The sequence below is a fragment of the Staurois parvus genome, unplaced genomic scaffold (genome assembly GCF_062004578.1).
Source record: "Staurois parvus isolate SC_StPar_1 unplaced genomic scaffold, SC_StPar_1.0 ptg000607l, whole genome shotgun sequence".
Lineage (NCBI taxonomy): Eukaryota > Metazoa > Chordata > Amphibia > Anura > Ranidae > Staurois > Staurois parvus.
The window spans coordinates 1,063,466-1,078,160 of record NW_028318403.1 but is presented as its reverse complement, the minus strand read 5'-3'; the positions used below and the strand labels follow the sequence as shown (position 1 = coordinate 1,078,160).

Genomic DNA, 14,695 nt, shown 5'->3' with positions numbered 1-14,695 from the left:
CCCACCGATACCAACGATGGGGCACTATTCCTCCCATTGATATGGCACTATTCCTCCCACCGATACGGCACTATTCCGCCCACCAATGGCATTGGTGGGGCACAATACCACAAATACGAATGGTGGAGCACAGTACCTCCCACCAATACCAATGGTGGGGCACTATTCCTCCCACCAATACCAATGCTGGGGCACTATTCCTCCTGCCAATACCAATGCTGGGGCACTATTCCTCCTGCCAATACCAATGATGGGGCATTATTCCTTCCGCCAATACCAATGATGAAGCACTATTCCTCCCGCCAATACCAATGATGGGGCACTATTCCTCCCACCAATACCAATGATGGAGCACTATTCCTCCTCCCACTGACCACAGGTAGTACGTAATTTTCTTACTCCCACTGACATCCAAGCCTGTGCACTTCCTACACCAGGTCTTTTCTTCTCACCCTGGCCTAGTGCGTTATGAACAGCACTTTATTAAAGATTTAAAAAAAAAAAACCCTCCCTTACACACGATAAGTTTTGAAGAGTTCCATTGTGTTTAAGACCCTTAAGTTCCTTGGCTTACATACAACGCTGTTACAAATTTTGCTTTTGTAAGTATGTATGCATTTTATCCTTTAATAAAGTGTTGATGATAATGCACTACTTATTTGCACCCTTTTGTTTGTTCAGTTGCAAGATTCCCCTGATCTTAAGAGGGCTGCATCAGTGTAATCATCCAGTTTGGGTTGTGCAGTGGCAGTTCTCACTTGTAGCAGTTTGTTCAGTTTCTATGGAATCCTTTAGCGCTTCGGTGTCAAGATACTATCCTTTTTGGCAGGAAATTTGACCTAAAACAGTACTACAAAAAAGTCAGCAGGAAAATGTCGGCAAGCTAACCAAAAATCTTTTGATTATAATCAATTCTCGCATCCATGCTTAACACCTGGGATGGAGGAAACCTCTACCAGCTGGGAATGCTGAAGCTGCTTAAATATCCAAACTTATAAAATGCAGTCACTGTTTCCCCGATAGTTGGAGCAGCATAGTGGATTACTGGTTGGCATGTCTGCCCTGCAGCACTGGGATGCCCGGTCAGGACACTATCTCCATGAAGTTTGCATTTCTTCTCTGTGCTTGCATAGGTTTCCGTCCACACTTCAAAGCCATGCTGACAGATTACTTATCCCATGCATATGAGATAGTGACCATGAATTGTAAGCTCCTTGAGGACTGAGAATGATGTGAAAGTACAGTATGTAAAGTACTGCCTAAATTGTCAACTTTATAAAAAAATACCTCTTATAAAAATAATTTTCCTCCCAGCTCAACTGATATTTTACCCCATACGGCCAAGTCCTACCAACCTTTTAAGGGGTTGTTTAGCCAGAGGCCAGCAGATGGCTCCTGAATATGTGATCATTGTGCTTGGTGGTCATTTTGTTGAGCTCCCATCCAAGTTCTCAATCATAAACAGTGACTGAATCATCTGTTGGTGATAGATGGTCACATTGCTGGAGGCGCCAAATGAGCACACCCCAGCATAGAACAGCGTCACCATCTGTACACATTTATGTGATAGCTTGGCATTAAAGTAATAGCTCCACCCAAAAGGGGACATTCCATTTTAAGGCCTTGTTCCCCGCTCCCCATTAAGGATAGGCACCTTTGGAAAGCAGGTAACCTACTTTGGCAGGTATCTGCTCCCACTTCTGGGACAACTGACAGGTCCCAGAAGACTACGGGATCATTCACAAGGCTCAGCGCTACGCGCACATGCACAGTGGGCACCTGGATGTGAAGCCGCAAGCTGTCACACCTGGGTGACCACACTTAAGATGCCAGCACAGGGGAGAGAACACCACTGGATTGAGGGACAGGTGAGTCTGTTTTTTAAAGATCAGCAGGTATAGTTTTTGCAGCTGCTGACTTACCGTATTTTTCGCTCCATAAGACACACTTTTTTCCCCCAAAAGAAGGGGGGAAAATGTCAGTGCGTCTTATGGAGCAAATGTAAAGCGGCCGGTCCGGTATTTCTGCCGCCACCATGGCAGAATATCGGGCCGGCCGCTCAGCTCTTCTCTCCTGCAGGACCTTACCTGTTCTTCGCTCCAGCGCTGCAGTCTTCCCACGCTGGCTTCTGTGACAGCCGGGTGCCCACTGCGCATGCGCGAGAAGCGCTGCGCTTTGTGAATGGTCTGGTGTCTTCTGGGACACATGACAGGTCCCAGAAGGCTCCGGGCCATTCACAAAGCGCAGCACTTCTCACGCATGCGCAGTGGGCACCCGGCTGTCACAGAAGCGGCTGCGGGAAAAAGAAGGAAGGACAACTCCGCAGAAGTGGGAGCGGGTACCCGTACCCCTCCCTCCCCAAAGGTCCGCAGTCTCTGGTAATCTCCTTTACTGTCTGCAGTCTCTGGTCATCCCCTGCACTGTCTGCAGTCTCTGGTCATCTGTACTATGTCCGCAGTCTCTGGTCATCTGCTGTACTGTGTCCGCAGTCTCTGGTCATCCCCTGTACTGTGTCCGCAGTCTCTGGTCATCCCCTGTACTATGTCCACAGTCTCTGGTCATCTCTTCTACCATGTCCGCAGTCTCTGGTCATCTGTACTGTCTGCAGTCTCTGGTCATCTCCTGTACTGTGTCCACAGTCTCTGGTCATCCCCTGTACTGTGTCAGCAGTCTCTGGTCATCCCCTTTACTGTGTCCGCAGTCTCTGGTCATCTCTTCTACCATGTCCGCAGTCTCTGGTCATCTGTACTGTCTGCAGTCTCTGGTCATCTCCTGTACTGTGTCCGCAGTCTCTGGTCATCCCCTGTACTGTGTCCGCAGTCTCTGGTCATCCCCTTTACTGTGTCCGCAGTCTCTGGTCATCCCCTGTACTGTGTCCGCAGTCTCTGGTCATCCCCTGTACTGTGTCCGCAGTCTCTGGTCATCCCCTGTACTGTGTCCGCAGTCTCTGGTCATCCCCTGTACTGTGTCCGCAGTCTCTGGTCATCCCCTGTACTGTGTCCGCAATCTCTGGTCATCCCCTGTACTGTGTCCGCAGTCTCTGGTCATCCCCTGTACTGTGTCCGCAGTCTCTGGTCATCCCCTGTACTGTGTCCGCAGTCTCTGGTCATCTCCTGTACTGTGTCCGCAGTCTCTGGTCATCCCCTTTACTGTGTCCACAGTCTCAGGTCATCTCTTCTACCATGTCCGCAGTCTCTGGTCATCTGTACTGTCTGCAGTCTCTGGTCATCCCCTGTACTGTGTCCGCAGTCTCTGGTCATCCCCTGTACTGTGTCCGCAGTCTCTGGTCATCCCCTTTACTGTGTCCGCAGTCTCTGGTCATCCCCTTTACTGTGTCCGCAGTCTCTGGTCATCCCCTGTACTGTGTTCGCAGTCTCTGATCATCCCCTGTACTGTATCCGCAGTCTCTGGTCATCCCCTGTACTGTATCCGCAGTCTCTGGTCATCCCCTGTACTGTGTCCGCAGTCTCTGGTCATCCCCTATACTGTGTCCGCAGTCTCTGGTCATCCCCTGTACTGTGTCCGCAGTCTCTGGTCATCGCCTGTACTGTGTCCGCAGTCTCTGGTCATCCCCTGTACTGTGTCCGCAGTCTCTGGTCATCCCCTGTACTGTGTCCGCAGTCTCTGGTCATCTCCTGTACTATGTCCGCAGTCTCTGGTCATCTCCTGTACTGTGTCCGCAGTCTCTGGTCATCTCCTGTACTGTGTCCGCAGTCTCTGGTCATCCCCTGTACTGTGTCCGCAGTCTCTGGTCATCCCCTGTACTGTGTCCGCAGTCTCTGGTCATCTCCTGTACTGTGTCCGCAGTCTCTGGTCATCCCCTTTACTGTGTCCACAGTCTCAGGTCATCTCTTCTACCATGTCCGCAGTCTCTGGTCATCTGTACTGTCTGCAGTCTCTGGTCATCTCCTGTACTGTGTCCGCAGTCTCTGGTCATCCCCTGTACTGTGTCCGCAGTCTCTGGTCATCCCCTTTACTGTGTCCGCAGTCTCTGGTCATCCCCTTTACTGTGTCCGCAGTCTCTGGTCATCCCCTGTACTATGTTCGCAGTCTCTGATCATCCCCTGTACTGTGTCCGCAGTCTCTGGTCATCCCCTGTACTGTGTCCGCAGTCTCTGGTCATCCCCTGTACTATGTCCGCAGTCTCTGGTCATCCCCTGTACTGTGTCCGCAGTCTCTGGTCATCCCCTGTACTGTGTCCGCAGTCTCTGGTCATCCCCTGTACTGTGTCCGCAGTCTCTGGTCATCTCCTGTACTGTGTCCGCAGTCTCTGGTCATCTCCTGTACTGTGTCCGCAGTCTCTGGTCATCTCCTGTACTATGTACGCAGTCTCTGGTCATCTCCTGTCCTATGTCCGCAGTCTCTGGTCATCCCCTGTACTGTGTCCGCAGTCTCTGGTCATCCCCTGTACTATGTCTGCAGTCCATTGGTTCAGAATATTTTTTTCTTGTTTTTCTCCTCTAAGATCTAGGCGCGTCTTATGGTCAGGTGCATTTTATGGAGCGAAAAATACGGTAATTTTTTACTTTTGACTGGAGCTCTGCTTTAAAGCCCACCACTGCGATGCCAAATACTGTATGTGTGTATTGGCAAGGGGAACAGGTTAAATTGACGTTTGTCAAGCCAGGTGGTGCCAACAGGGCCACCCAAGGCTTGAATTGCAATTTGAGACCTGACTTTAGCAGCTATGATGATTTACTCATGGGGCCCATGGTGAGTATTTATAATGGAGTCTCCTCTCTGTAGGATAACACTCATATTTACTTTACAAGTCATTCTCAGAGCTCGAGGTATCCAACACTGTGTTCTCTGCATAAAGCTGCACAAATGCTCTGTAATAGGAGAACTAAGTCACATGCCTCTGACAGGTCATATGATCAAGCTCTATTCCCACCACTTTTTATTTTCTTCGTTATTCATTAAAATGAACAAGGAGCCCTAAAGCAAACAGAGGACGCCCATTTATAAAGCACATAGCCATGCTTTATATATGTGCCTGAGTATATTTATTTTTCAAGCAAACCATTGAAATGTCCACAATAGGGCCATACCAATGCTTCATACATAGGCATCTAAGCATGTTTTTTTTTTGTCCAAAAGGTAAAGATCATTTAAAATTATACAGATTAGTTTGACCATGTTGTCCAAAGGGTAATCACAGGGAGTAAAGGGTGGCAAACAAAATGAGATTTGTGAGCCTAATTCAGGCCTCTGAAAACCTAATTTCTGCTTTGAGTTGCTAAACACCATTGCACTTTTTTGCATTTTTTATTTAACCAGTTTCAAAAATTACATGCAGATATAAGAATTTATGGGTATTCACATCTCAGAAGTCAGGACAAGAGGACGTTTCCCATCCTTGGTTGGTAGAAAACCAGGATAAGTCTGTTGTTAACCAGACTCTTGCCACAAAAAGTGGAACTTTGCCCATAATAACTTGATAAAAATAATGTTCTTTAGCAAGAAACATACATTCCACATTAATAATTATGTTACCAAAATTAGTGTGCGCTGTAAATTGCCTCCAGCATTGTTCCTTATTCTTCTTGCTGTAGAGTGCCATTTTGCTGAAGTTCAAAGTCCTGAGCAGCAGAAAATCTTTAGGCTGTCAGCAGATTAGCCTCTACATTTTCGGCACAGTGCCAAAAATTAGACAGTAACTGAGCATGCACAGAGCAAGGTGTGACAGTGTATTATTGGATTTTAATCAGCAAAGGCACTTATTTTTGTATGTTTTACATAGCTTTATCTGCATAAGGGGCCAGCCTGAACTGATCTAGCAAGACTTAATTGTCTGACTAAAGTTCCACTTTAAGTAGAACAAAAAGAGAAAGGAAGAGAGGGGGGATATGGGGAAAAAAGGAGTGGTGAAGAGGAGCAGAGAAGAGTGTTGGGTGGGAAGAGAGTGGAAAGTTCCTACTTCCCAAGTTTTGCAAGACAAGGAAGTTCCTGGAGCTCCCATGCTTACGGCCCGATCGTGGGGCACTAAATTGGGCCTATGGAGTTTTATGTGTCGCTTGCCAGCCGTGTTTCATACTCTCTAGAACACGTGAACATGGTCCACTAGAATCATATGCGCCTGAACCTTTCTGCATTACCCTAAGAGCTGCAGTGAGGTTTTCCATCTGGTGGATTTCAGTGATCTTGGGAGAACCACAGTGTAAGAGATATCTCCTGTTTGCCTCAGCCTCATTCACTAGATGGATCAAAATCGACTTTATGTATTTATGTTTGGGTAGGTGGGAGATGTGTAACAAGTATATGGCTGGGTCAGTACCTAGGTCCCATTGCTCTTTCAACTGCAATATTAAAGAACCCCAACAATCTGTTTATGATCACTTCCATGTACTGCTCTAATGGGATATTCAGTAATATTTTGTAACAGTAAATAAAATATGCTTCCATGGGTTTCTGCTCATCAGTAACATTTGAAGTGACTTATTTTAACAAGCATAAAGAATGTGATGTCAGCACTTTGAAATATCGGAGGATAACACAACATCATAAGGTATTACAGGTTCTGCTTTAGTAATTTTCAGATGCTGACATCAAAAACACAATACAAGCTGAAGTACATGCAGAAAGTAAGCAATTTTTGACTGCATGTGAAGAAATCCGGAGCACAGCATTTCTCTCCCTCTCTGTAGGGAGATGCTCATTATAAGGTGAAACAAGAGTCAAGATGCTGATTCAGCAGATTTGCAGTGAGGTGCTCGATCAGTCTCCTTTAAGCCATGTATCAGAACAGCTGTGCACACCTTTTCTAATCTGGAGGCTTTATTTAGTGTGCTACAGCATCAGACCTTTAAAGGCAAAATGTAAATATCATTAAATAAACCGCCTGCTTGCCAACTATACAGGATACTCTGATTTTAGCAGACGCAGCAATTTTGACAGCCGTGTCTGCAGTTGTCGCCAGATGGCAAGAAAGCCTTGGCTCCTCTATTGATGTGCATGAGTTTGCAGAATGATTGAAATAATTAAAGTCAGGATTAATTAAACCTTCTCTGCCTGGAATGAGGGAAAGTCTTATTTCAATTAAAGTGACAGTGTCTTCTGTCATCTCACCTTCTCTTGACCATGCAACATCAAAGTTGCTGATTATACAGACAGAAGAGACATGATTTGAAAGGATGCCAACAAGAGATTTGTCTTCTGACTTCTCATTATTTGGAACATTTTTAGCCCACCTTACTTGTTTAGTCCAAAGCTCTTGCCTGGCTGGCTACATGGCAATAGCAAAGCTACTGCTTAAAGTGACCCTGTTGTCAGGCCATTCATTTAATCATCAATAGTCCCCTAATGTTATATTTGTATTCAATGTATTTTAGGCATGTTATATGCCAATGAAAACCTGTCATGTGTAGACATCCAAAAGGCCTGAGACTGCTGCTTGGCACGATCAACTTAGCAGTCCCTTAAGCTGGCCATAGATGGTACAAATCTCGGCTGGTTAAACAGGGACCAGCCGAGATTCTAACCATCTATGGGCAGGCTGATTGTACCCAATTGTTGTACGACTTGGGTACAACCAGCATGTTAAAGTTTTACATGTGATTATTGCAGTGACTATAGCCTCTAACAGTAATTACTGTTCTCCCAGGAGGTACAGCTCCCCATTCCCCCTCTGCCGGGAGAACACAATAGCTCCATGGGAGGAATTCCCTCATCAACACTGTGTTGATGGGGGAATCGGGCAACCCTGGGTTACAGGAAAGAACATCGCATCATCTATAGCATGCATTATGCTTCACCTCCCACAAAGCTCCATAAAAGTTTATGTGGGGAGGTGAAGGGCAAGGTGGAGGACCTTGGCCAACACAGAGAGTAATTTGATAGATACTATAGACCAACCTTTCTCAACTAGGGTTCCTCCATGGGTTGCTAGGGGTTGTTTGAGCAATGAGCAATTTTCACTTATCAGATAAGTAAACATTGGCATAAGTGATCCTTTTAGTTACTTATAACGGAGGATTCTTCCCACGGACCACAAATGTAAGGAACATTCTTCCCAGTGACCATCACTAACAGAACATTAGCTGTAGATATTGTAATTATTAGCAGGGGTTCTCGGAGACTGGAAAGTTATTTTAAGGGTTCCTCTGTGTTAAAAAGGTCAAGAAAGGCTGCTCTAGACACTCCCAAAATGTTCTAGAGAGTGCTACAGAGTTGACTAGTCACATTTTCTAGTAAGTTCAAAGGCACAATGCAACTGGACAAGAAATTATTTATGGGAAAGAAAAAACATGCATGTAAAATACTGGATTTTTCTGTGCTTGAACTTTTTTTCTTTGGTAACAGTGTATGATGTCTACTATGAGACAAGAAGCCTGTGAGAAGAGCTACCAATATTTGACCCCTGAGTAAACACTAGCTTTGGACCAATTAAAAAGCCAATGCCACCTTGCTTATTCACTTAAGAGCCTCCCCTTTTGCCCCCAGCAAGGTATAATCTACAAACCTCACTATCAGTGCATCCCCACTGCAGAATTCCACCCAGTCTAAGCTGTAATGTTGAAGGTTACCAGGATGGATTACATCCTAGATCTCTCACCTACTGTCACATGGAGTAGGTTGCATGTTAGGACAATGGAAAGAGGGCTCCAAAAGAGCAGGAGGTGGTGAAGAAGCTTAGGTTAGTGAGTATGCTTGCTGGGAGATGGACTATCAAGGGACACTGTCACTTTTATTGAAATGGGCAAAGTGTCTTTTTAAGCATCTGTTCCGCATCACCGTAAGGGCAGTCTCTGACCGATAATTAATTTGCAGTCTGTAAGACAATGGCATCTTCCCTATAAGGCTTCTTTGACAGTTATTTAGCTTGCTGGGACACCCAGAACAAGTATGCAGCCAGGACAGTCAGGTTCCCATCACACCTATGTGGGTGAGTGGCATCACGAATTACTGCGCTTGAACCACATGTGTAATGTATGTGCAACATAACGCGGTATATGCATTGCCATTCATTCTGAATGGCAGCCCCAATGCACATACACAACATAAAGCAATGCATCTTCCTTTTACTACACCACCAGGCACTGGTGTGAAAGCACTATGCATTGCCATGGATTGGCATAAAAAGTGCATTGCACTTGTAAGTGTATATAGAGCCCTATGTCAGCAAATGTGTTCCAGGTTAGTAACCAAGAATGCACTGGAACCATTGGATTTGTATAATCACTTTGGCATTTTTAGAACATTACAGGTAATAATCATGATTCATGTGTCATCCAAGCATACATATTGATGTACGGTGCAAATTCCCCTAGTTCTGACTTTAACTCTGGGTAACAGTAATGATTGGAAAAAAATCTTAGCTGGCCAGTGTATACTTTCAATGAGATTGGCCAGACAAGTGGGGGTTTATTTACTAAAGCTGGAGAGTCCAAAATCAGACTCACTTCTGCATAGAAACCAATCAGCTTCCGGGTTTCATTGCCAAAGCTTCATTGAACAAGCTGAGGTTAGAAGCTGATTGGTTTCTATGCAGAAGGGAGTCTGATTTTGGACTCTCCAGCTTTAGTAAATAAACCCCGTGGTGTCTGCAGAGAACACATAGTGCACAAAAACATACAATCATATCCCAACTGAAGCAAAACTAGTTTAAATGACAATCTCTGTATGTCCATGGGCACCAAAACAATACTACCTATATGAAGGAAGCCCTCAAAGGTCTCTGATGGAATAGATTGACTCCTACTCTACTAGTGATATGCAATCCGAGGAAGAAGGAAGAACATCTTTGAGAAAACGGGACTGAGGCAACTGGGTGACAGCAATATGGACAATACAACTTCTAAGTGAAGATAAGCAAATATTAGAAATCAGGCAGTCAATACACATGAGAGTTCGATCTGCATCCCAGTTCTAACCAGCCTTCCTTGCCAGAAATGCTCTAAAGTGTTTTTTTCATGTGGCACTTTAGCATTTTATATCAATCCTCTGCTGTGTATATTTATATTGTATGATACTAATATGAAAAAATTAACTATGCTTAATACTTTTTTACATATTAATTATAAAACAGGCATCACATCACTAAAAAGCAAGCAATGATTAGTGTTTTTTGGTTAGAGCTAATTATACAACATTCTTTAGGTGTAGGAGACCATAAATATCTTACATTAGGTTGCTTTTTGATCTTGAATAGACCTGGGGCACACCTGTTAAATATTACTCATATTGTATCTCTCAGGACTAGACAAAGCATTGTACTTCATGTTCTGCTACCCCTTAGGATATGTAACCTACCACTGGCTCACAAATACGTTTGAAGTAGACACATCACAGGGTGAAGCTGGCAGTCTACTGTGACACAGGTCGACCTCTGCGCCATAAATGTGTAATTACTTGCCAAGAAATGTGTTCCTTTGAGTCACCATAGGTAACCTAATTCTGGACCAAATCTGGGCATTACTTGTGAAAAGGCTGTGTAGGGCTTTAATGTAATGTTGAAAGCACTAAAGAACAAGTCCAGTTGAATGCGATTATGACTAGGTAGTGTTATACAACACTAGGTATGAAATGGCTTCGATAACCTTCACAAACATTGCACATAGACACTTTTCCAATTTGTAAAGTAATTTCTGGATGTAAGCATTGTGTTTGGTTCAGATGGTAGAAAATAAATATACTGAATCTTATTTTTTATTCTAAGGCAGCTATATAGTAGCATGTACACTCACCTGTAAATGGACATAGTCATAATCTTCCATCCAGCCACTCTCGTTGTTTTCATACTGTCCATCAGGAGATTCTTCTGCTATAAACTTGGGTGGAGATGGCAAAGGCCTTGACTGTATACTGGCCTTTTCCGTGTGTCCCGTTTGACCAACAGACAAATTATTATTGTTATTAGCCAAATGATTGCTATTGTCCTGCCCAGACTGGGACTCTCCTATTGAAAGTTGGTGCTTGGTCCTTTTAAAGAGCAAAGAAGCATTTCCATGTAGAAAAGAAGCCATCTGTTTGGTGTCATCTGGTATCCCTCTGGAATACATGACAAAGCGATCAAGGTCATCTGTAGCACCCTGCTTGCTAGCTACCAAAACATTCACAGCCCAGTTACTGCTATCCAATGCCTGACTGTGCTTAAGCAGTTGTTGGTAAACATCTTCCATCTTCTGTAATTGTTTGCTAAGCTTGGCATGCAGAGTTCGATCGGATGCTTGAGTTGAGTTTACAACTGCTCCTCTGGCAAATTCCAGCAAATCTTTAACTGTGGTTTTCACCCCTTCCACTGCAGCCTGGATGCTTTGTGCATTAGCTTCCATCTGCTCTGGACTTCTCCAAGTACTGCTAATGAAGGACATCAAATAGGAGATGGAACTATTAACACCGTGCTGTAACTTTACCAACATTTCCATGGCAGCATCTAGATCAAGATTCAGCTCCTTCCCTGGAGTCTTTGGTTGAATAACAGAAGATTCTTTCACTGGAATTGTATCAAGGGAAGATGTGGAAATATTGCTCCTGGTGCTACCTGTGCTGGAGGCAGACAGCCTCTTAAAGCTTCCAGCCAGTTCATCCACAGCTTTGACCTCCCTATCTACCTGGGGAGGAACATCATATATATAATCTGAGTCAGTCTCCAGTGAGGCTTTTCCTCCATGGAATTCTCTAGGAACATCATAAACATCATTGAAGTTTTGTTGTCCAGCAGGTTTTCTTAAGCTAGGAGGGACATCATATATCTCCTGGGAAAATGAGTCATTGCCCTTAACAGCAGCAGGAGGAATATCATAGATATCTTCAGGGATGTATGGCTCAGGATCATGGATGTGACTAGGAGCCTGAGGTTGAATCTGCATTTTCTGGTTGGAGAAAGCAGGTGGGAAGTCATAGGTCTCCTCTCTTTGAGGACCATCTGGAACATCTTTACTCACGGATGGTGGAATATCATAAATCTGCAGGAATAAAGGGGCAATGTTATGATGTTACTGATGTGACATGACTAGTTCACAAAACCTTTAAACTCCACTGCATGCAGTGAGTTAACAAATGTTAATAATATTGAAAAACATAACAAATCTTGTGATAAATGCTGTAGCAGCAGCCAATTTAGATATGTTATTTCATTAACATGACCTGCTACTGACAATCCAATTCTACCTGATTACCACAACCATCCTTTTAGAATTCTTGGCTACACACATGAAAAGGTTATTTGAAATGCTTGATTCTTCCTTAAATTAACAAAATATAGTCCATGACCAAAATTAAGATTTTGCCCCTATAAGTCTGAGTAGCCTATAACTGACCTAGAAAACTACTTTCAGGTACTCATGTATGTGCCACCTTTTGTATCATGATGATCCAGAGTCAGTTTTGAAGAAAGTGGAACCTTGAATAGAAATTAAGTTCTTATAGCACAAAATAAAGGAATATGCAGTAACCTCAATGGCTTCTCCTAGTGATCACTAAACTGTTGGTAGGGATAGTATACCAGGAAGCCGCAATAAATATTAGTTCTATTCCATGTGAAGTCTCTTCCTATACAAATATAGACAGTGGCTGGGGGAAGGCTTATGACAGGGGATAAAGAAGTCATACCAAGATATAAACCCACATGGGGCAACAAAATGAGTTCCCAAACATTAAGGGCTCTTGTATTTGGTTACATGCTAAATAAGGATGAGAAGAACCCAAGATTCATCAAATTAACCTATTCTGATTCTAATTCTATTTGAATAATGATTACTCACTTTTCCTTTTTTATGTGTGCATTAATCCATCATGCTCCAAGCCCAAAAAGAAACCAAAATAGTACAGCTCCTGGGGCCAGCATCCTGGCTGTCCTATTCTACTGCTGGAAGAAATAGAATTCAAAGCTGAATAAAAGTGATTGCTGCTTTAAAGAGCTCTGTGGTCAGATACCCGATTCCTGATTCATAACCATCTAGTGAGTCACCAACTGTGGGAGGAAAGCAAGTAATGGAGTCTAATTCTTGAATATTAACCATGGTTTTAAATGAATACAGATTCCATGCTCCGTGTTACGTATTAATGTCAGATGATGACAGATCACATCAGCAAACCTACATTTTAGTAATTTAATTTGTGTGTTGCAAAAGTACATACAACTCAACAAAAAATTTGCCTTTTCATTTAATAGGAAACTTGAGGCCTCAACCAAGTTCAGCACAAATAAATTGTTACATAAGTGATCTGTTAGGTCAACAAAACCTGCCAGCACTTATGTAGTGAGGGGGCCTACCTAAAAATGATTCCTTATACTATATATAATGTGAAATATCAAATCTGAAACTTACATCTGACCAAGTGTGGACAGGTTATGCCCATGCAGGGCTAAGAGACGGAGTTTTGAAGGTCCTGCCCCACACCCAGTGTGGACAGGTTATGCCCATGCAGGGCTAAGAGACGGAGTTTTGAATGTCAGATGATGACAGATCACATCAGAAAACCTACATTTTAGAAATGTAATTTGTGTGTTGCAAAAGTACATATAACTCAACAAAAAATTTGCCTTTTCATTTAATAGGAAACTTGAGGCCTCAACCAAGTTCAGCACAAATAATTTGTTACATAAGTGATCTGTTAGGTCAACAAAACCTACCAGCACTTATGCAGTGAGGGGGCCTACCTAAAATTATTCCTTATATTATATATAATGTGAAATATCAAATCTGAAACTTACATCTGACCAAGTGTGGACAGGTTATGCCCATGCAGGGCTAAGAGACGGAGTTTTGAAGGTCCTGCCCCACACCCAGTTGTACTTACTCCACCAGCGCTTCCTCAATGCTCCTGCCTCTGCAGCACCAGGAACAAAAATTTGGCACTGTTGGCAGTGATTGGCTGCTGGACAATGGTAGCAAATCACATGCTCTTCATACCTTGAAGCACTGTGTTTTCCTATCCAGCAGTATCAGATGCTGGAGTTAGAAGAAAGCACTGGTAAGGTGAGCACAATTGGGGTGGCCTTTATTAATACTGGTACTGTGCCCTAAATGAACATGGTGATCATGTCTCCTTCATGTAAAAACTAAGCTAAAGCATGTATCACTTGCTCTGGCCACGGCCAGAAATGCTAGGGGGTGTTCGTCAAAGTGATTTCTCAGTAAAATAAAGCAAGGAGACATGGACGGATGGGTGAGTTTGCTTTGAATATTAAAAATGAAATAGTGGTTTTTAGTTTTTGATGCTCAGATACAATAAAGTTCCACTTCAAAATGAAAACATTCTAATGAAATTCTTCTAATGTATACTTCAACAAAATGGTGGCTGCCTGCACACAGACACCGACTACCTGTAGCATAAATGTAATGAGATGGGTAAAACATGGCTTCGGCTCTTGTTCTCTACCTGTAAAGAACTCCTCAGATGCGTTTCACCCTTTTCAGGGCTTATTTGCAGAGGCTTTTAATGTATAGCTAGCTCACTCTATTTCTGTAGGCATGTCAATTCACCCATTATTTATAATTTTTATTATATGGCATGGATTGAGCAAATTGACATCTCCCTGTGGAATTAGGTGACTGGGCACAATGGTGCTCACATGGGCCATCAATTCAATGCCCCATTGTGCTAACTAGCTTCTCTCTAAAGCTTCAATAGATTTGAAAAAAAAAACCCTCTAAATTTCATATAGATAACAAAGGTTAGAAGGTGAAGTGTTTTCTCATATATGCTAAAGAAAAAAGGAATCCAATGAACTGTTAGAGGGAACAATATC

At 43.4% G+C, this 14,695-nt stretch overlaps 1 protein-coding gene across 2 annotated transcripts in view; it reads right to left on the bottom strand.

The window, feature by feature from the left end:
- The window catches only part of BCAR1 (BCAR1 scaffold protein, Cas family member), a 208,529-nt gene that overhangs the window by 16,950 nt on the left and 176,884 nt on the right, over positions 1-14,695 (bottom strand). For both annotated transcript variants that reach the window (XM_089692853.1, XM_089692854.1), the window contains exon 5: positions 10,686-11,906. In XM_089692853.1, the coding sequence (XP_089548979.1) occupies positions 10,686-11,906 (1,221 nt within the window). The remainder of the gene's footprint in view (positions 1-10,685; positions 11,907-14,695) is intronic.